This window comes from Hydra vulgaris, chromosome 15, assembly GCF_038396675.1.
Source record: "Hydra vulgaris chromosome 15, alternate assembly HydraT2T_AEP".
In the NCBI taxonomy this organism is placed as follows: Eukaryota; Metazoa; Cnidaria; class Hydrozoa; order Anthoathecata; family Hydridae; genus Hydra; species Hydra vulgaris.
Window position 1 is genome coordinate 23,897,853 of NC_088934.1, and position 24,965 is coordinate 23,922,817.

The window sequence follows — 24,965 nt, forward strand, 5'->3', positions numbered from 1 at the left end:
TTTAGTTAAATGTAGTTTCTATAACCGCATAATGTGCCTAAAGATTGTTAGTTTTAAAGTTTATTTATTCATCTCAAAATATAAACATCATAAAAAATAAAGTAGACAAACTAACATTTTTTTAAACATTAATTTTCAATTAAATTTAAATTTAGTATTGTTAAAATGTCTTTTTGATGAAAGCAGTTATGTTTTTTAAGATAAAATTTTTAAAATATATTGATAAAATATATTTTATAATGTATAAATGTATAATGATAAAATATAAACAGATTAATGTAAATAGTATTTTAAAATAATTAAAAAATAAAGGATTTTTATTTTTGTTAAAATTTTTTGTAATTATAAAAAAATATTAAAGGGATCCCAAACCTCCAAGACATGTTGTGTTCAAACTAAATAGAATGGTATGAAAAAATGTTTGGGCTAAAGTTTTTTGATTAAAACAAAAGAATAAATGCGTACCAAAAAAAACTATTTTTTTAGTCAAAGCTCGGCTTTTCCGTTTTGTTGTAGGTCAAATAGTCTTTATAATATATGCCACAATTTACAGATTTTTTAATTTATTCAAGCACATTTTTTTCCTATGAGTTTTAGGACATGACATTGATGGGATTTGAACCACACATACTTTGTGTATGAAGTAAACGCCTTATTTAAATAAGCTAATTGTGCGCATACTTTTGTAAAAATAAATATATTTATAAAATAAAAAAAGTTATACATAAAAGTACACGCATGCATTACATAGATGTTTTCATATAGGAACAATATATACTTGTTTCATTAAAATTATACAAATATATTTTACAAACAGATAGTAATTTATATTTTTGCTTTCCTCTTAAAAAAACAAACAAATAAAATATAGAAAAATCATTCTTTTTAATGTCGACTTAAAACTGCTTCTTTTTTTTTTAGGTGGGAGGAGGAGGGGTGGTTTGAGGGATTGTTAAAATATTTTTGTATTTTGTACCACATTTGTGTCCTAAAAAAAAAATATCCTATTTCTAAGATATTTTAGGACTTTCAGATTCTGGTCATCATGCAGATAACTAAAGAATTTGCTTACTTACACCATGTAACAAATTTTCACTTTTGTCCTGTTCCTGGGTTGAAAGTGTGTTTTCCCTACCTGTTAGGTCTAGAACAGAAAGGAAATCGCTCTTATTCCAGAAAAACTTTGCTTCTGTGACCAGGACACTGAAATTTGGAAAATCGCATGTTTTCGAGAAAGTTTTCGATTTGCTTTCAATTTCAAGCCAAGTTTCCTACTATAACTTTCGTGAACTGCTAGAGTTGTTAAGATGTTTCTACATTTCTCCTTAACACTCTAGAATGTTCAAGAAACTTTCAGAACATTTGAGAAACTCTCAGAACTTTCTAAAATGTTCTGAGAGTTTCTCAAATGTTCCAAAAGTACAAGTATAAAAGCACAAGTCTCTCGAACCAAGATTCCAATTCATATTATTGCAGACTGAAAGGATAAGGATTTGTTGTGTGCATCCAGCTGATTCATTCTGCTACATGTGCGGACAATTCATAAAGACAAAAGCGAAAAAGTATTCAGTGGAAGCAAGTTGTATAATTTGCGAGGCCTACAAGGCATGTTTCGGCATACCAGTCGGGAATCAAGACAAATCTTGGGCACCCCATTTCACATGCGAATGTTGCAAGAAAACACTTGAAGGTAAACTGAACAGTTGCTTCTTGCTTTATTTTAATTTATTTTCATAAAATTTTAATGCCTTCTAGTTCATTTAATTTAATCTAGTTCATTTCAAGAAGTTGTAATTTACAAAGTTTTGTCTTAAGTTGTGTACTGTAGGCAAATATGTTCCACCTTGAAATCGTTCCATATTTTGAAATTTCCTGTCCTCAAATTATTCCGCAGATAAAGTTGGGGATAAAAAGTCGTGCTTCTCTAACCAGATAGAAACATTTAATTAGGGACCTCGGGCTTATGAATTCCAATGTTGAGCTTCTGATATCCAGGCTCAAATAGTGGAACTTGGTTGATGATAGCGTACAAGTCACAGATCAGAGAAAGCAACATCAAATTCTCCAACTTCTGCACTCAGCGCAATGGGCTGTGCTTCTGCAATGTTGTTAGCGATTTATTCCAGGCTATAGGTATTGCATGTAATCCTATTAAATGGCGCTTGTTCGTAGACAGTTCATCCCGTAGCCTCAAAGCTGTGTTGCTTTACAATGGAAACGACTACCCTTTTCTCCCAATGGCCCACTCTGTGCATCTCAAAGAGGACTACAGCCTTCGTAATTAGGGTTGACATTCGGCAATGTCCACCTAACTGCTGACCTAAAAGTATTTCAGATCAGCAAAAAATTGATGACCTTGTTTCAATGTTTTATGGTGAAACCTTTGTACCAAATTTTTTTTTTGTCAACCTGATGTCAACCTCAAACAGATTAAGGTTGGCAAAATATTGTAGACCTCATTTTTCCTAATTCCAAGGGTTGGGATTATACCAGTTTCAAAATGTTGCTGAGTGCATCAAAGTGTGATGACTACAGATTGGAGGTCATTGGTGACTTCAAAATGGTATCATTTCTCATGGGTTTTCAAGGAGGTTTTGCAAAATTTCCTTGTTTCCTCTGTTTTACTGCACAAAGGACTGGCCACAACAAACTGAGTTTTCTGTTGGGAAGTGCAATGTGAAGTGGGAGCCACTGATAGAACCTCATAAAGTGCTTATGCCACCGCTGCAAATCAAGTTAGGCTTTATTAAGCAATTTGTCACTGCTCTTGACAAGAAGTCAGCAGCATTCCAATACCTCCAAGATTTTTTTCCAAAGCTGTCTGAGGCTAAGGTTAGGGCTGTTATATTCATTGGACCACAGATTGAGAAAATTATAGAATGTGAGGGTTTTGCAAAGCTGTTGAACAGGGTGGAGAGAGCGGCTTAGAGCAGTTTCGTTGCAGTTGTTCAAGGGTTTCTAGATAATCACAAAGCTGAAAACTATGTGTAGTTATTGCAGACTCTCATAAAGAGTTACTCCAAAATGGGATGAAAAATGTCTCTGAAAGTCCATATCCTTGATTTACACCTTGACAAGTTCAAGGAGAACATGGGCGCTTACTCTGAGGAGCAAGGCAAGCACATTCATCAAGATATATTAGACTTTGAATGTTGTTACCAAGGACAGCTTAACAAAAACATGATGGGGGACTTCATTTGGGGCTTCTTCGAGAGAGTGATTCACAGTGCAATCATAAATCTAAAAAAATCTAAACATTTCTGAACCTTGTTGAGTGATTTTCAACTGTGTTTGTCTATTCCTTGTGCAATTTTTGTTTTTACTTGATCATAATGACGAAAATGAAAAAAAATTGTTCTATTTTCACACAAAAACAAGTTTTCCTCATGCTATTGTCATATAAGTGCTTAATGAAGTCATTTTTTCACATACTTTAGACATTAGCAATTAAAATATAACACTCAGAAGCCTGGAACAAAAATTGTGTTCTTATATAAAAAAAAAATTCTGATATTTTAAGCTCAACCCTCAAAATTAGAGTCAGCATTCAGCAATGCCGGCCTAACTGCATATATATTATATATATATATATATATATATATATATATATATATATATATATATATATATATATATATATATATATATATATATATAATATATATATATATATATGTATATATATATATATATATATATATATATATATATATATATATATATATATATATATATATATATATATATATATATATATATAGTTAGTGTATTCTACAAACAGAGTGCTTAATGTTCTCAAAGAATAATGAATTAGTAAAAACACTTTTTTACTAATTTATTATTGATGCAGGTTCATCACTAATTTATTATTGATGCAGGTTCATCACTAATTTATTATTGATGCAGGTTCATCAGGAAATGGTGAAACACAGTGTAGAAGAAATCAAAAATTAGATAAGTGTTTTTACTAATTTATATATATATATATATATATATATATATATATATATATATATATATATATATATATATATATATATATATATATATATATACATACACATATATATATTCTTTAAAAAAATGTTCTTTGAAATAAGATTTTTTCTTTATACTTAATGATTCCTTTTAAAGCAGACAGTTTTTCAAAAAAAGGTTACAAATGTAAGAAATGCATTTAAATACCAAAGCAAAAACACTTATAGACAATAGCCTTATTAAAAATTGGTATAAAAAAAGCTGAATTTTGAATGCTTTTAATGCATCTGTTGTTTTATAAACACTTGCCAAAACCTATATATATATATTTTAGAATAAAATTATTAGTAATTTATATGTATATATATATATATGTGTGTGTGTGTGTGTATATATATAACGGGTCCGCCATCTAACTTTTTTTTTTCAACTAGTGCTTATTTCGTGAGTGGTAACACTTAGCTCATGTCTGATTTGACAGATAATTAGTTTTATCCTTCCGCTGAACGAATATGATTGTGTATACGCTTGAACAACACTGGGAAATATTGCGACATTACTTTAAAAATCATGGTAATGTTGCAGAATGTGTGCGAAAATTGCGTACCGATTTTAAAAGAAGAGAAGCACCGTCAGCTCCGTATGTTCGTTATCTTGTGAAAAAAGTGAAAGAAACTGGCATCCTCATCGATAAACCAAAGCGTGAAAAGCCAAAAACAGTACGTATACCCGAGAATATTGCTGCTGTGGCAGAAAGTGTGCGTGATGCGCCGTCAACATCAATTCACCGTCGTTCTCAACAATTGAACATTTTGCATACAATTTCTCAACAATTGAACATTGAATTTTGCATAAAGACCTTGGTATGACGCCATATAAAGTCCAATTGGTTCAGGAGTTGAAGCCAACTGACCATCCAATGCGTTTTTGCTTTGCTAAGTGGGCCTGCGATTGACTTACAGAAGATGCCGATTTTGCCAAAAAAATCATCTTTTCAGATGAAGCTCATTTTGATCTTGGCGGGTATGTAAACAAGCAAAGTTGTTGCATTTGGGGCACAGAAAACTCGCACGCATACATTGAAAAGCCAATGCACCCAAAACGAGTCACTGTTTGGTGCGGATTTTGGTCCAGAGGCATAATTGGGCCATTTTTCTTCGAAAATGAGCAAGGAGTGGCCGTTACAGTCAATGGCGATCGTTATTGGGCCATATTGATCGAATTTTTGTTCACAAAAATTGAAGAGGAGGATATTGGCAACATTTGGTTTCAACAGGACGGCGCTACATGCCACACAGCCGAAGCTACACTGGATGTTTTGCGCCCTGTTTTTGAAGATCGCATTATCAGCTGCAGAGCTGATGTCGTTTTTGCCATCTCGGAGCTGCGATTTGACACCGTTGGACTATTATTTGTGGGGTGCCCTCAAAGATAAGTGTTACGCCGACAAGCCAGAGACAATTGACGCTTTAAAGGACAATATTCGTGAAGCCATTGGTGAAATACAGCTGCACACAATCGATAATGTGCTTAAAAATTGGACCGATCGTGTAGGCTATTGCATGGCCAGCCGAGGCAGCCATTTGAATGAAATTATTTTCCATTATTAACCGGAAGGATTGTACTTTCAAAGGAAAAAAGACATTTGAGAAAATATTCAGTAGTTTTTTTATAGCATTTTCAAAAAAAAAAAGTTATTTCTCTGACCCGTTATATATATATATATATATATATATATATATATATATATATAAATATATATATATATATATTTATATATATATATATATATATATATATATATATATATATATATATATACATATATATATATATATATATATATATATATATATATATATATATATATATATATATATATATATATGTATATATATATATATATATGTATATATATATATATATATATGTATGTATATATATATGTATGTATATATATATATATATATGTATATATATATATATATGTATATATATATATATATGTATATATATATATGTATATATATATATATATATATATATATATATATATATATATGTATATATATATGTATATGTATGTATATATATATATGTATGTATATATATATATGTATGTATATATATATGTATGTATATATATATATATGTATGTGTATATATATATATATATATATATATATATATATATATATATATATATATTAGAGTGGTTTTTTTTTATATGAAAAATTTTTTTTTTTTTAATTTTCAATAGCACAACCTCTTATTTGGTGAGGTCTGTTATAAAAAGTATATAGTTAAAATTTTTTTGCAAACTGATAATGGGAAATGGTCCACCAAACCCTATTTCGGAACCCTAAACTGACCAAAATTTGTCTAAAAACTCAAACTTGAAATTCTATTTTATTTCATACTGCTATAAATTGATCTAAAAACAAATAATATAAAGTATTAGAATGTTACAACATAGATAGTTCACAGAAGACTGGAAAGTACAAGCAAATTTAGATTCAACCCCTCAGCATTATTTACCAAAAATTGCTCCTAAATGCATATTTTGATTTTATTATTGAAAATAATGAAATCAAAATATGCTAAGACTTAATTGCTTTATTATTTGACTATGAGCGCTTTATATTTATTAAATTTCTATTATATTCTTTCTATTATAGTAAAAAAGTATAAAAATATTACTCAAAAAGATGGCTGCTTCAGGCAAAACAACACGCTTAACTACAAATGTTTGGCTAGTTGGACATATTCTCTCAACAATAGATGGGCCGAGTCAGTTGCTAACAAGTGGTGTTGCCCTATGTAGAGTTTTTTATGAAATGATAATCAAAAAGTCAACTCTTCCAATATCCTGCAACACAGTTGCAGATGAAGTTATGATTTTCTGGCTTAAGGCTAATATTTCAATTATAGCAAAGCCTCATGTAGTTGCTAAACTAAAGAGTATTCACAAGCAACATGTTCTAAGTTGTGTCTAAGCACAGAAGTAGTAAATCAAAAAAAATTCACTGCCAAAATGAATAAACTTTTTGATATTGCCCATGGTGAATGGGATTGTCTCAACAAGGTGAGACAATCCCATTCAAAATGAAGATAAACAATTTCTGATAGACCAGAGAGGTCCCCAAAAGATGTTAATGACATCAGAAAACTTAATGTATAAAAAAGCAGTTGCAAAACATAGAAAACGCAAGCTTGAAGAAAAAAGGCGCTTAAAACAACACAAAGAAAGTAAAGTTATATTTACAGATACATTAATGGATTACTATTCAGATTATTATTTGGATGAAAATTCTGACTGTGATATGTGTATTCAAACACAAAAAGCTTTTACTTGTCCAAATAATTCAAAACATTCTACTATGTACACTAGTCAACTCTCAATTACAATATCTAAACGTTGTTTTCTTGACAATCAACTCTTTCATGCAGCATTAGACCAAACAAAAATAACACCACGACAAGCAATGATGGTTGTCACACCTGCCCTAGCTGCAATCGGTATTGATGTAAATAAATTAACATTTTAATGTTCCACTCTGATGGAAGCGCCAACTACATCCCGTGAATCTCACGGGAAACTGCAATAGCAGTAAGAAAAAATTTTCAACCCATGGTTCTACTAGTTGCTCTTTTGATGGTGAAATGTTGTTGAATGTCAGTAGAACCAAACATGAATGTCTGCCAATTGTTGTATCTGCCAATTGAGAAGTTATTAGGGATCCGTGGGATACCTGCTGGTACTGGTGCTCTAATGGTACAAAAGGTCTTGCAGGTCTTTGCTTTGACACAACTGCAAGTAATACAGTCACAATGGGGCAATAACTGTCATACAGAAATCAATGAATCAAAGAGTTTTGTTTTTAGCCTGTTGACATCATATTTTTGAAATCTGTACAAATACAGTATTTGATGCGTTTTTTGTATTAAAAGGACCAAACATTGAACTTTTTGGTAGAGTGAAGTCCCAGTGGGAGCTAATAAAAAATCAAAGTTTGAACCACTTGAAAGTGATAAAAAGCGGAACTGGATGCCTTACAAAGTTTGAAAAAAAAAAAAGTGGCTCGAAAATTCGATGAAGAAAATTTGAAAAAAATACTTAAGGAAATGAACCACGTGATGATTATAAAGAATTCAGAAGACTAGCTCATCTCCTTTTGGGAGAAAATAATGATACAACAACTGTTTGCATTCCTGGGGCTTACCATCGTGCAAGATAGATGGCTAAAGGTTTTTTTGGTTTTTGGCATCAGTTAAATATCACAGAGAAAGAAATTTTAAGAAGAATATGTCTCTTCATAACCACAGTATATGCATGTTTCTGGTTTTCAGCACCTCACAAAACAGAAGCACCAAAAAATGATCTCCTTTTAAAAGTAATTGAGAACTATTGTCAAGTAGACAGCAAAAGGTGATGCATGTAACACTGACACTAAGTGATTTTAATACATTTTAGAAATATATTTCATTTTAGACGAAAACGGGGTTCTAAAGGGGTTACAAAGCAGCTGTGGAGGACCACTTCCTATCATCAGTTTGCAAAAAAAAGTTGTGAACTTTTTTTATTGAACCTCACCAAATAAGAGGGTACATATACCTATATATATATATATATATATATATATATATATATATATATATATATATATATATATATATATATATATATATATATATATATATATATATATATATATATATATATATATATATATTATATATATATATATATATATATATATATATATATATATATATAATTGTTATTATTATTAGGTTATTGAGCGTATTCGAACACCTCAAGAGGTATGTTGAAACTTTTGTTTTGGGTTTTTTTATTACTAACTTCTAATGTCTTTAAAGTTTTTTAAACAACCTCACTCCCAACAAAGCTGCAAACAGCTGCTAATTAAGTTGACAAAGCTGTAAGCAGCCACTAATTAAGTTGAAAGCTTGAAGCTTTTACTCAACCAGGAGCCAAGGAGTGTTTGAAAAGGCAAGGAGTGTTTGAAACCAGAGTTAACTAGACTTTTCTTAGGAAGTGAATCCATCAAGCTAGAAGGACATGAGTCCCAACAAGGCTACAAGCAGCAAGTTGAAAATTTAGTAAACAAAGAAGAGAGTTAAAGAGCAAGTAAGTGAAACCATCACACACAAAGTAAGTGAAACCATCACACACAAAGTAAGTGAAAACCATCATACGCAAGCAGTCCTAGCTCAGAGTGAATGCTTGTGGCCTATGGTAACTAATGTGTGCATTTAATCAATTGAAATCCATTCTATAGGTCTTATGTCTGACTCTGATGTGCTAGCCCATAAGCGTAAGAAGTGAGCGTGTTTAGCTTTCTATTCAACTGATTTGAAAGTGGACAAAAACATCAAGTGACCTTACCAAATAACCAGATGTAATTGACAATTACAAAGCTGTAAATTGTGTAAAGATAAAGACAGGAGAGAATTTTAAAGCACTTATGTTTACAAAAAAAAACTTTTTTCAGAATGTAGTAGTTTTTTGAGCACCAAGCAGCAGTTACAGTATAAGTATGAAAACAGAATGACGAGTCATGCTAGATTGAGTTTTGATTAAACTAGTGATGATAGCTTGCTAAGACTTTAAGAGTTTTGTTTGGTTTGGTTTAAAATTCAACAAAAATTGCAAGATCCAAACTGATCAAAAAGTGGTTACTCTTTGTCAAGACTAATACACTAGTTGCAGCTTGATCATGGTGATCTTAAACTTGATCTTGACTTTGTTTGGGGAATGGAGTTGGTTGTTGATATAATTATACTTTTAAATTTTTTACAATGTTTTTTTTTCAATATTGTATTGGATTTTTTACAATGCTTTTTTTCAATATTGTATTAGATTTTGCAAGAATATGAACGATTGCAAAATGAAGCAGAGAAACGTAGAATTGAACAACACACAAATCCTAATGTAAGTTTTGTTATTAATTAATTAAATAGATTTTGTTAATATTTAATTAGATAGAATATTAAAAAAATTTTTGATATATCTAAGTAAAGAATTAAAATGTGTTTTGAGAAATTTATTTAAATTGCAAATAAATGTTGCAAATAAAGTAAGCAATTTAAACATAGTCTTGAAACAATTAAGTAAAGTGTTCATGTTCAAGGAGTAAGTTAAGAATAAGCTACAAACAATAAAATAATATTTAACTTGTGAAGAACTATTCAATTTAGATAAGATTTCATTCACTTCTAATTTTGAAAATCTTTAATAATGCATTTCTCTCTTTTATTTTTCAAGAAACTGATCCTGAAAATATTCACTTTTTATTTAAAATATTATTTTTGTGTTTATGTTTAAAAAGGGTACTACAACGTTGATGATAGATGCAACGGACTTATTTAAAAATAATGAAGTTTCAGATGATCCTTTTTATACAGACGAATCAAGGCAAGTATGAGGTATCATTAAAAAATGTATTTTTGGAACATTTTGTTATAATTATAATGTTTTTTATAATTATAACTGAATTTAAGGGATTCTAATAGATATTGACAGCACATTTTTATATTTACTATATTAAATTGACATTTCATATCTATGATCTTTATTATATATCCTTTTATAAAGATCATTTATCACCAAATTTTTTTATTATATACCTAATTATTGACATTTGAAATCATCAACCATGTTGATATGTTTTTTTTTTAAATCTTTTTTTTTTCTTAATTCACCTCCCCAAGGCCAAGAAGGCCACTTCAGTTGAGGAGCCTACTATAATTGTGGTTACAACCCTCTCTCAATTCTATAACTCTGAAATACCAACCTTGATGAACAAGGCTGCTGCGCAGAAAAACAAGTTGAGCCCGCCACTACCAGGGACTACAGTTGGGTTAAACTCAGAATTTCTTGCTTATGAGGCAAGCGCTCTATCAGTACACCACTACCACATTCGACATCGTCAAAGATCTTTATACCCTGTTATTGATATTTGATATCATCAAAGAACATTATTATTTATTTTATTATATTGATATTTGACACCATCAATGATCATTATATCTTTTTTTAGGATATATATTTGTTTAGGTCACCAATCATCACCATCATCACTAAAGGTTTTAATCATATGTCATACTTTATTTAAATTTTTAAGATCAGTTATCATTTTATAGTGACATTTTATTTCAGTTCAGATTTTTGAGATTGCATTGGAAACTGAAGTCTCAAGAAAATATTGCTCCTAAGTCTTGATAGAGCATCACATTTTTCTCTTTTTTATAAAAAATCAGCTTATCTCAGATTTCCACCAATCATTACCAAAGATACAGCAACAACAAAAAATTAGTTTTTTTTGTATAAGATGTAAGTATTTAACAAGGCAATAGTATGGTATTTCTTACAATCAGTGGAACTAATTCTAAGAAATGTATCCAGAATCTTTACATAAGCAAAATAATTTTATTCCAAATCTTTTAAAAAGAAACATATTTAATGATTGGTTAACTTTACACATTAACACATTAAACCCAGGTATTTAAAATGTTTTATCAGTTGACCAGAAAAAACATGTTGCCTCTATATGAATTAATTCATATTTTTTCACATTTAATGAAACCTAAAAACTTTTTCAGCAAGTAGTTTTAGATTTAAAAAACAAGCATAGAATTGTTTAAGTTCTGTGAGCATCTATATATTTTTGAGCAAAAATGTTGGTTTGAACAATCAAGTTATCTAATATACTATTGGTAACAAATAATTCACAATAGATTATTGTTGTAGAGCCAATATTCTTAGCAATTAAATCCAGATTGATCTAGAAAAGGATTTACTTTTGGTAACTTGCTATTTTCTGGCTTCCATATACAGTCTCTAAAGTTAAGAAAAGTCCATTGGTTATTCACTTTTTTTTTCTTTAATTTATTGTAATAAAAAAGGTTTTCCATATTCTCTTTTGTTGCTTTAACATTCTTGTTATCCTCATTGCACCCTCATCGAAATAGTCACTATTTATAATTATGTACTCAACATTAGTACCATCCTCATTAAAATTTGTGATATTCATTTCAAACTCTTTGTGATAATCTTCAATTATATCCCAGAATTCACTGTCATCATCATCATCATAATCTAAACTACTAAAGTAATTTAAAACAGCTCTAATCGATCTTGGCATTGAAAAGACTGGAAAAAGTTAAAATACTTTAAAAAGTTTTTTTTTAAAGTATTTTAACTAAGACTACCGGAAAGTTTTGTCCGTTTTTGAAACTAAATAAAATACAATTTTTTGATGTCACCTATAAACTTCATTGAATAATATAATTGCCATTATTTTTAATGATATCTTGCTAGCGAGATGGTAATTTGTATATTTTTGAAAAACCTTTTATTCTTTCAAAAAATTTATTCTTTCTATTTTTTTTATTCTTTCAAAAAATTGAACTACTGCTTGTTTGATATCTTCTTCGTTTCCAAATTTCCAAATTTGCTATTTAAGAAATTTTGTTAGAACCAAACCAAGTGATAGTTGTAGGGCACTAAGTCTGGGGAATATAGTGGATTGACATAGTTTCTCAGCCAAGCTCTGTACTCTTTTGATGAGTCCCCAAAGCAGCATGCGACCTGGCATTATTTTGATGCAGTATGATGTCTTTCATATATATATATTTTTTTCAGTTAACAATGTTAGTTGTGATACAATAAAATAAAAAATTAAAGTCATTTACAAATATATATATACAAAGCATGAAACAGTGTAAACTAGATGTAAACAGTGTAACTATATTAAACGTCACTGGGCTTTTTTCTTAGATTTTTGTATTTAAATTATCCAGTTGCTGACGATACTTCTCCAAATTAGGCTTTTTGTTTAGTTTTAAAAGCTCATAATGTATTGGTCAATGACTCTCCCATCATATACACAACATTCTCTTACTTAGAAAATGTGGTTTAGATGTGAAAGGGCTAGGTTTTCAGGGTTCACAATATGCATTCACAATATATAGTAAGTAATCCATTTCTCTTTCCCAGTTATCATCCTGTTCAGGAATGGCTTGGTTCTGTTCTGAGCAAGTAGATATGTGCATATGGCAACTCAATCTTCCAATATCATTGTTAAAATTTGTATAAAGTTCAGTGACATAAATGAACAGTAAATGAACAGCCATGTTTACACTATCACTTTATAATAAAGACAAATGTAAAATAACTTTATTTGAGTTAATTTGCTACGTCTTTAAGAATACTTTAAACGATAAAAAAAATAAGCTGAACATGCGCTAAACAAATATGTGCTAATGCGTTAAAAAAAATTTTTATAGTAACAAACAGAACTTTCTGTTTGACCTAATACTTTCATACTGAGCCATTCCAAGCTAACTCAGACCACTGGGGCAAAATTAAATCGTCTAGCTCCAAAATCTAAATATTATCTATACAATAACATCAGGGTTCAAATTATCTATACAATAACATCAGGGTTCAAGTTATCTATACAATACATCAGGGTTCAAATTACGCATATCCCCAATTAATTTTTTTTAATAAAATTTTTTTCACAATTTTTTTTTATCTTTTTTTTTTCTTTTCTAATTTAGCATTTTTTTGGCCATTCTTAAAAGTAATTTTTTTGTCTAAGTTTTTTTATTAGGGGTTCATGAAGTACGTTAAATTACTTAAGTACGCTAAATTTATTTTGCAAATATTAGTATGATTATGATAAAGTACTGAATGGATAAAATACATCACAGTAAATTTACCTATAAACTAAATCAAAACGACCAGTTTAGTTACTACAGTAACTTACAGTTACTTAACTATTAAATTTACTTAATATATTCAAAGACTTGCAAAAGTCAGCCTTATAAATGTTTCTATCTTATACCTTATATGTTGTTAACGCATAATATATGCTTCTAACTAAAAATTATTTTAACAAAAAATCTCGAGTAGAGTATGAAAAATATAGATCATAGTGCAAAAAAATTTAGTTTAACAAATCAAATTATAATTTTAATTATAATAATAAATAAAATTATATTTTGTTTCAATTTATTAATTAAACAATTCTATTTACTTGACTTGTTTTATATTATTGTTATAAAAACTTAACTGTATAAAACAGCAATACGAGTAGTGTCACGTAGTCGTTTTACATTGACACAAGCTATTTGTATTGTTAAAATAATTTTGTGGTTTGTTTCATTGTTGTTTTATTGCTTTTTACAATAACAATTCAATACTCTTTAAAAATAACATGTGTTTTATTGTCAGCATGAGCATATTAAATAGTTTTCTATAACTAATTAAAGTGGTTTAAATATTGTAATATATATGTTTTTACTTTAACTTTTTCACCTTTACTTTTTAAGTATCATAATAAGTAAAAATATTTAAAAGTAATATTGTAATAGTATTAGATGTTACTTGCTTATTACATTATAACTTGCTCATTACACTATAACTGCTACAGTGGGCGGCCAAATTATTAATTACACTTGCAAAAAATATCATATTAACCATTATAAGCTTTTTTACATATTCTTATGTTAAATTTTTATATAAATATTAGTGCTACTAGCTTAAATAAATATATTTTTTTAAAGAGTAAAACGCTTATTTAAACACTGTTACTATTTTTAAGCATTTATTTATAAAAACTCATAATAAAAAATATTTTTTAGTATTTCATTGGGATGCCTTTAGCATCAATTACTGCTTGTATCCTTTTTGGTATACTTTAGATGCAATTCTTTACATTTGCTTTTAATTCCTGATCATTATGCCAGGGATTATTTTGTGAATCTATGAGAATTTTTTTGTTGGTTTTTGTATCATGCCCAATTATCCGCTTTAAAAGTTCCCAGGCGTTCTCTATTAGGTTTAAGTTGGGAGAATTGCCAGGCCATGGTAAAACAGTAACATTTTTTGACTCTAAATATTCTGTCACTGATTTAGCTTTATGGCATTGGGCAGAATCATGCATAAAGATGCATTTGTATGCATCAGGAAACCAATCATGTAACGGAGGAAATAATTTGGTAGCTAATACTTTTTTATATTTATCCTGGTTTTTCATCCCTTCAACTATATAAAGAAGGCTACTGCCCTTACCACTTATAGCTGATCACACCATCATCTTTAGAGGGTGTTTTACCGCCCCCATAACACAGTCTGGGTTATATTTATCTTCTTTTCTTTATCTAACAAAAGGAGAATTATCCATTAATATTTCAAATTAGGACTCATCTGTGAAACCTGAAAACAAATAAAAGTAATAATATAAAAACTCATGCTTCAATCAGTAATGCAGTTGTAATAAACAGTTAAATAAGTATTTGCTTACATTTTCTTAATCTTCAGCAGATTTATGTCGGTGTTGTTTACCCTAAGTGAAGCATTTTAATTTTATCGCTGACGTAAGTTTAGGTTTCTTGTATGATGTTAGTAACTGCTTTTGTACTTTATCTTTGGTTTTTAACACAAATGTAATGAATTATGCCCATTCATCTCTCAGGGTGAGATGCGTGACCTCCCACATTTTCCAATTCTGGTACTTTGTGCAGGAATTTTTTAATCAAGTTTACCTTCAATTCTGCTTACTGTCATCACATAAACTTTAACTAAATTTGCAATTTTTCTTTGGGAGGGATTTGAATGTTTTAATGAAGCAGATATTGCTGAAATTTTTTTGTTTGATATATCTTGAGCTTTTCCCATTAAAAATTGATGTATAAAAATGAGTCAGAGTCACAAAAACACCAAACAGTTGACAAAAGTTTCATTTATTACACATGCATTGTTGCGCAAATAATAATTTTGCAAAGAATATGCAAAAAGACGTATTTCGCAGGTTTTTGCATATTCTAACTTATCAATGCTAAAAATTGTCACAATTATTTACGAATGTTACAACTTCATTAAAAAAATGTAAAAAACTATTATTGATATTAAAATCTTTAAGAATGTAAGAGTAGAAGCAAATTTATTCATTTAAAATCTATATTTAGTTGTAGTTTTTGTGAAAAAGCAAACTGTAACTAATAATTTGGCTGCCCACTGTACTTCAACTTTAAATTATAACTTAAGTTTTAAATTATAACAGTAACTTACGCTATTTTAAACTCAGACAACCGAGAAAATTATAAGATAATATTTAAATATGAGAGATATTATATATTGTTAAAAATAGAATTTTATACTAACGTAACCCCCCTCCCTTCCTCTTCCTCCTCTACCTCAAAGCGTTTCCAGGGGTGAGAGAGAGACGGTTTTTTTTTTTTTTTTTGCGATTATATTTTTTTACGTTAATTCGTTAATATTTAGCAAGTATTTAAGGCAGTCCCTATATCATTTAAATGAGTAAAAATTGTCTTGTTGTCTGAGCGGATATTGCCAATATTTAATATTGCCAATTGTAACAAGAAGTAGTAAAAAATCAACAAAAAATAGTGGAAAGTTAGTAGCAAATGATAGAGACCTAGTTTAAAAAAATTATAGCATTGTAAAAAAATTAGGTAATTTTAAAAACTTTTGTTGGAACAAAATGAGTTCTGTACAGTACAAAAAGATGATGAAAAGATTTTTAAACCAGAGAATAAGCAGATAAAAATTAATACCATCCTTTAAAATGTGTTTAGATTTTTAATCTGTAAATAATATAATGCTTTTCTATAAATTTACGTTTATTATTTATAAATAATCAGGGTTGCCAGTAACTTGGACATTCTGCTAAAGTCAGGAAATTAAATAAATTATGTAAAACTCAGGAAATTTTGATTGATTTAGTTGCAAACTATAAGTTATTATTTGAATTGACAATCAAAATAAAATTGCAAAAAATGTGTTTTTAAAGTCTCATAATAAGATTATTTAAAATTCAATGAGAGCACTTATGAAGCAAGTTTATGTTTTTGAGTAAAAGTAAAGGGTTATGTGAAATTTTTTATTGCTTTGTATGTTAAAGTTTTAGGGAAAAGTCATGGAAAATGAACATGAAAATTTGCTGACCACCCTAATTATATACATTTACATTATTCAATTACACTCATTAAAATGATCAAATGCATTCATATTCAACATGGTATTATCTAACAAATTGAGTGATCCTCATTGTCATATAATTAATAGAAAACATTTTATACATCAAATTCCTCTATTCATGAACATTATGTAATATACATTAGAAAGCTGTCTAGATTTTGCATCCAGATAATTGTAGTCTTTTTGTAAAAGCTATGATTTTTAATGCTGCCCCAGCAGCGCACTATGCATCGCTCTAATGCAAAATGAGGAAATAGGCTTATAAATAAAGAAGCATTTAACATATTGAGCTGATTTTTCATAAGACGTTGAATTTTTGTTTTTATTTCTATATTTAAAAGAAAAATATCCTGTTTTTATAAAAAAATAGTTTACTGTATTTTTTTAGGTTCATCCGGACTAATTCCTGACTAATCTGGAAAATTACATTAGTCCGAATATTTTTTTGCAAAAAACAGTAGGCGCCAATATTTTATAGAATTTGACAAACTATATCATTAACACAGTTTAATAATAAGCAATATCATTAAATATAAACTTATTAAAATTATAAACAAATCTGCTATCATCTGATTCTTCATTCTTTAGTTTCTTACAAAGTTTCTCAACATTACAGATGTTTTTATCAACTTGTGGCAATGAAAATAGTTATTTTTTAAAAAATTCAACACAGAACAGCTTATCAGTATCACATTTTAGTTCATGATCTTTCAAGATTAGTTAATTACTAGTTAAAATTTACTAAATTATTTCTTAAATATTTTTTAAAAACAAAAAACAAAACTTATTAAACTTATTAAAAAAACTACGATCGCGCAGTGCTTAGATTTATAATTGAAGATAGAAGATCATTTGAGACAACTTCTGGATCTGACTTTATTAATCTGTGCTTGGTGCTTACTCAAGGGCAATATCATCCACCACACCAGACCACTTTATCTCGAAATTTAGGTGATACTGTTGATGATTTATATATTAACTTCCAACAAAGTATAAAAAGCCAGTTTATCTCCAAACCTAGCATCACGTTTTATCACTTTAAAGCCGACAATGGCGATAACTTTCTTCTTTCTACTTGTCACTTTATTTCATCCTCTTGGGTTTTAGAATCATGCTGTTTATTAGTTGTAAATCTGGAAGTAATAAATGCTTGTCACAAAGCTACTTCCACTGAAAAAATTTTAAGAAACGTGCTGTCAAAATTTGACTTGACTTCAGATAATGTTTTCCAAGCTATAACCGATACTACTCTTAGTATGCCATGCACACTTAAACTTCTTGGGATTGATTGGCTAGGCTGTTGTGCTCATGAACTCCAACTTTGTGTGAAATCAGCTATACACAACCAACCAATTCTTGTTACATTAATTAGCAAGGCTCATAAAATAGTAGGATTTTTTCACTCATCATCAGTTGGACAGGCACCTCTCAAAAAGTATCAGATTTCTCGAGGAAAACCTGAGTCAAAGCCTCCAATGGATGTGGAAACGCGCATTAACAGCACTTCTAACTTATTGGAATGGATTCTTAAAAAATCATGGTTCTTTAGAAATTGCTCTAGTTGAGTGTTCACAAAAAAAAACTGTATGAAAGTGCCATCGACTTGTCTAACTGAAACACAAGTGCAATTATTAACAGCAGTCACTCCTATTTTAAATGCAGTATCTGAAGCCACTACTATACTAAGTGCAGAAAAAAGTGTAAGCATTAGTTTAGTTTATCTGTGCATTACAACTTTGAAAAATTATCTTCGCTTAATGGATAAAAGAGGGATAAGTAAATTTGTTGATGATCTTACTTCGCAGTTGGAAATGAGGTTCGATTTAAGTGAAGACGTTTTTCTTACCGCTACTTTCTTAGACCCTCGATTTAAATCAGAAATGTTTACTTTGGCAGAGATACAAATTGTAAAATCTTATCTAATGACATCTGAAAAAAAACACGATTTAAATATTACTATGATTCCCGCTGAAATTCAATTTGAAGTACCAAATTTGTCATCTGAACCAAATGGAATTTTTGATAAGTTAATTATCCTGTTTAATCAGATTGTTCCTCCTCATATGTCCTAATCTATATTTATATAATCTATATAATCTATATTTATATATCTATATAATCCATATTTCAGGATCTTTTGCTAATCTTTTATATATTAGTTGTTATTAAAAAAGTTATGAATTGTATTTATCAGGCAACCAAAAAAGTTCGTGCGGTTTATCCTAATTGCCTATTTCTAAGAAATGTATTAAGAAAACTGGTTGTGGTGGGGGGATGATTTTGCATATAAATTAAAGCTTGTTTTAAGGAGAATCAATCAGTGTGTTTCATAAGTTTTATTAGTGCGTTTTAAATTTAAAAGTCTTAAGTGGAGCATGGCTGTGTCAGATGCGATAATTTGCACCTGTTTACTTTATGAGTTCAAACTTGGGATCAAAGCTGCAGATGCTTGTTGTGCGCTGCTTTTGGGGAAGGTACAGACGAGTCAGAAGTGGTTTAAAAAATTTTCTTCTGGAAATGAAAACCTTGAAGATGAACCAAGATCTAGAAGACCCTCCATCGTAAACAACGAGGATATCAAGCTGGCAATTGAGCAGGACTCCAGTCAAACATGTCAGGATCTTGCCTTAAGATTTAATGTGAGTGATGAAACTATTCGTTTACATTTGCACCAACTTGGAAAACGTTGGAAGTTGAGCAAATGGGTACCTTATGAGTTGAGCGAAACAAACAAGCTACAGCGCTTAACCATTTGTTCTTCATTGCTTTCCCGCCACAATTTAGTGCCATTTTTTGACCGGATGTTGACGTGCAAAGAAAAATGGATTATGTACTGCAACAAAAAACGAACATATCATTGGCTAGCCAGTAATGATCCAGTACCGATGACTCCTAAACCAAGCATTCACCAACTAAAGGTTTTACTGTGTGTATGGTGGACTACAGCAGGTATCATTCACTATGAGTTGCTACCAAATGGACAAACCAATACTGCTGAGATACTCAGCCCAATTGAACAGAGTTTCGGTTGCTCTTCACCAAAAACAAACAGCTTTGGCAAACAGAAAAGGTGTTGTATTCCACCAGGAAAACGCCAGACCGCACACCGCAAAAATCACACGGGAAACTCTAGCATGTTTACAATGGCAGATTCTACCTCACCCTCCGTATTCACCAGACCTTGTGCCAAGCGACTATCACCTGTTTTTGGCCCTGGATAATCATATGAGAAATCGAAAGTTTCGAAATAGAGAAGATCTCGAAAATGAATTAATTCAATTTTTTAGCTACCAAACTCAAGACTTTTATAAAAATGGAATATACCAGCTCGTTTCATGATGGAAGAAAGTTATTCTTGCTGAAGGAGACTATTTTTCAGAATAAACTTTATTAAAACTGTTTTTATGTGTATTTATTTATGGATCTGCAAAACCACACAAACTTTTTTGGTTACCTGATATATATATATATATATACATATATATATATATATATATATATATATATATATATATATATATATATATATATATATATATATATATATATATATATATATATATATATATATATATATATATATATATATAAACATACAAAACTGCAAAAATATAGCACATGTAAATACTTTTTTACTTACAAAAATATGCCTTGTAAAAATATGCCTTGGAGGAAAAATTATCAAAAAAAAATTTGCTGAAATTAAGAGTAACTATTTTAAAACATTAAACCACGCTTAACTTAGAAGTTACAACTTTAAGACTAGAAACAAATGTACCAGTTTTGTTTTTTATACTTATTAACTAACCGGTTTTTTAATAAAACCCACTACAATGAATTGATTTTATACCTTGTTACTACAGAGGTATCCGAAATATTATTTCACTTCTAAAAAATTTATTGCAGAAAATTTATAATAAATTAAAAACTGGCTCCCTCTGTAGTAACATGGTCTAATCAATCAATTTTTACGGTCACACAAAAACAATGATGCAAACATTAATTTCTTTTCTTGATTTTTAATTTACAAAATGCATCATTAATTTGATAATAAAAAAAATTGAGGAAATTTGGAAATTATTATATGTAATATAAAGATTTAGTGAAATCCCTGGTTTTTTTACCCCTGAAAATCCCGCACTTAAAAAGGCAAATTTAAAAAAATCTATAACAAACTTTTTTTATTAATTAATGCTAACTTGTTTTGGTTAAAAATATTCAAAGTATTTAAGTTGAAATTTTTTTTCAGAAAAGTAAGTAAAATCCTATTTCCGCTTGGTGACTCATGAGTGTGCAGCATTTTTGATATTGAGTCCCAGTCCCAAATCTTCTGTGTAGTGAATTAATAATAGTAAATTAAAACTCAAGCTTGTATAGAAAGCTTTATTCAGCAAATTAATAAATATATAACCTAAAGATACAATCATATTGTTTTACATTAAAAAACACAATATTTATCAAATAACAGCAATAAGTGATAGGAATCAGTACTCAGTCAGCAAGAATATAGCCACCAGGTTTAAGTTTCTGATAAAAGTTTATTCTGATATAGTCATCTGTCTGATGCACAATCACCCAATCAGGAGATAAAAAACTAATTGCTGGTTTACATTTCAGTTAGATATTTAAAGGTATTGATGTGTTTATAACTAAACCAAGTTTGCTATCGTAAAGTTAAATTTTTTATTATATTCTGCTTAATAAGTGCAAAATAAAGATAGTCCCCCAACATCAAGCATGAGTGAAGTAAGTTTTAAATTTTTAAAAAGCTACATTACCGTTTAAGAAAAGTCTAAAAAAAAATTATTTTATTTATCTGATGTTAGATTTTGGTATGAAATATGTTTACTTTGTTCAATAATTCAGTTAAGTTTAGTTCTGTATTAATTGAAATTTAATGCAATACTAAACTTTAGCGTTTGTTTATATACTTTAGCATATTTTTCTCTTTTCTTTTTTGGATTGAACTAGAAAGTGGAACAACTTCAATGTTATGAAATGTTATGGATTGCTTTATTCAAGTCTCTACATCATGGATTAACTTTAATTCAGTCTCTACATCTCTTAAAAGCTAATTTTCCAAAAGAACCTTTATAAAGTTTAAATCCACATTAGTTTTCACATCTTTTTTGAGTAACTAATGATACAACAACTGATTGAAATAATTTTATTCTTGTTAAAAAATCAATAAGTGAATAAATTTCTTAACAAAACATACAAACATGTTAATGTTTTGTGCTGGATAATTTCTGATTATTTGTTTTTTTGCCTAAAAGTATGGGTGCGTATGTTTTTTTTTCATCTATAGGCAAAAGTATTTTAAAGAACTTTTTTAGTAAACTTTATATACAAAGTTATAAAAAGATGAAAAACAATTGTTCCCTCATTTAAGAAAAAAAAAACACTAAATTTTGAGAAAGCAAACATAAAACAATAGTACTGAACAATGATGAACAATGTGTTATGAATGTTTAAAGAAATAAATAGTATTGAACGATGATAGTATTGAACGATGATAGTACTGAACGATGATAGTATTGTGTTATGAATGTTTAAAGAAATAAATAGTATTGAACGATGATAGTACTGAACGATGATAGTATTGTGTTATGAATGTTTAAAGAAATAACTAGTATTGAACAATGATAGTACTGAACAATGATAGTATTAAACGATGATAGTATTGAACGATGATAGTATTGAACGATGATAGTACTGAACGATGATAGTATTGAACGATGATAGTACTGAACGATGATAGTATTGAACGATGATAGTACTGAACGATGATTGTGTTATGAATGTTTAAAGAAATAGGAAGTATAAGTTTAAAACAATGTATTTAAATTTTATTGATATTTTTTTTAATAACAATATTGTTTAGTTTAAAAATATTTAGATATATGATTTTTAATGTGGTTTCAAATTAAATTTGATTATAATGCGGTACTTTAAAATTTTTAGTTAAAGCCTTATCAATCTATTAGTTAGAAGTTGAACAGAATGAGAACTCTTATTTCTTGGAAAAAAATTTTCTGATGAAATTTAAACCAAAATATTGTTACATGTACATGCATTTAAAAAGTTCTAGAATATGTTAGATCTGGAAAGTTCTAGGATATGTTAGATCTGGAAAGTTTTTGATAAGAACAAATGTTTACAAAATGATTAAATTGTAATATGATTTTATTGTTACAACAGTTTTTATATTTGTTTTTAAGAATTATTTTAAATTTTCTTTTAGTTTATTTCCTAACATAGAAATAAAAGAAATGAGTATTAGTCAATCTATAGAGGTTTGTTGAAAAGTTTCAAATTTAATAATTGAGTTTAAAAAAACTTATAATACTATATATTACACTTTTTTTTTAAGGCTCCTTTAACAAAAGATACCACTGCTATTTTATCGGGTACACTTCAAAACGTCAATGGAATAGGTACTGGAAGTGTAAACTGCATGTTAAGAAGAACATTTTCACCAAAATCATTCGGAGAGGTTTTTCTTCTTTTGCATTCTTTTCTTTTCTTAGATTTAAAAAAAATAAAACTTGTAATACTGCTGAAGGTTTGCTGATTTTTTTGTTGAAATAGAGTAAATAATCACTTGAAAAGTTCGAGTCACTTTGCAGTTTTTATTCTTGAATTATTTATTTTTTTAATTTTTAGTTTACAGAATTAACAAGAATTAACAATTCTGTTAAAAGCAAAAGTTTTTATCTCGAATAATAATCTTTACTGATTTGACCATTTAACCATGTTCCTTCATTTAACCTTGTTCCTTCATTTAACCTGTTCCTTCATTTAACCTGTTCCTTCATTTAACCTGTTCCTTCATTTAACCTGTTCCTTCATTTAACCTGTTTCTTCATTTAACCTGTTTCTTCATTTGACCTGTTTCTTCATTTAACCTGTTCCTTTACTTAACCTGTACTTTTATTTAACCTGTTCCTTCATTTAACCAGTTCCTTCATTTATTTTTTTCCTGGACAAGATTTGAAGGCCATCTTTAACTAGGAAATTAGGCCAAATTTAGTAAAGATTTCTATTGGTTAATGGGAAATACCAGGTAAATAATTTTAAGGTACTAAGTAAATGAAACTAACATAAAATTTTATCAGAAACTATAATAAAGTGTTTAATAAACAAAGTAGATCATAAAATATTTTGTAACGACAAAAAACATTAATACTAAACATTAACTTTAGAATCAGCAAACTTTGCTGAAAAACATTAATTTTTCTCTATTTAATTTTAAAATAAAAAATTAAATAAAAATAGTTTAGTTTAATTTTTTTGTTTTGCAGTTTGAATTAGGTGTTGGTGACAGCACTAGTATTCGTCTCAAAGGTTATCATAATTTAGGGAAAAAAATGGCTGGAAATTTGTCATTAAACTTAGCATTTCGACAATCAATGTTATCAGCAGGAGTGCAAGCAAGTAAGACCAAAGAATATAATTTTTATTATAATTTGTTACTTTTAACAAATTATAATAAAAATTAAATTTCATTAATAATATTATAATATAAATTATTTAAAAATAATTTGTTACTTCATAGATATTTTAAAAAACATAAAAGAGTAATTGCAGACAATTTTTTATTGTAATGGGAAAGTTGAAAGTGTTATTTTTGTTTGTTTGAAAATTTGTTTTGCTGAAATTTTTTTTTAACTAAGTATTAGCTGTTTCATTTTTTGTTAATTTATCAAGGTAAACTATTTGCAGAAAAATTTATCTAGGTAAACTATTTGCAGAAAAATTAAACATGGTAATTTTGCAAGGAAAAAAAAAAGTGATCTCTCCAAAATTAATTTCTTATCAAAGATAATTTTTGGAATGGGTAAAATAAAAAATGTTTTTTTAAATCATCTTACTTGTAAAAAAGGGTTTGGAATGGGTAGAATAAATAATGTTTTTTTAAATCATCTTACTTGTAAAAAAGGGTAAAGAAGTT

General features: G+C 28.7%; 1 protein-coding gene across 1 annotated transcript in view; it reads left to right on the forward strand.

The window, feature by feature from the left end:
* Positions 1-24,965, forward strand: part of LOC136072110 (dnaJ homolog subfamily C member 11-like) — a 93,018-nt gene that overhangs the window by 19,692 nt on the left and 48,361 nt on the right. The window contains exons 6-11 of the mRNA XM_065820437.1: positions 8,773-8,802; positions 9,863-9,934; positions 10,332-10,417; positions 23,256-23,307; positions 23,385-23,507; positions 24,316-24,448. Of these exons, the coding sequence (XP_065676509.1) occupies positions 8,773-8,802; positions 9,863-9,934; positions 10,332-10,417; positions 23,256-23,307; positions 23,385-23,507; positions 24,316-24,448 (496 nt within the window). The remainder of the gene's footprint in view (positions 1-8,772; positions 8,803-9,862; positions 9,935-10,331; positions 10,418-23,255; positions 23,308-23,384; positions 23,508-24,315; positions 24,449-24,965) is intronic.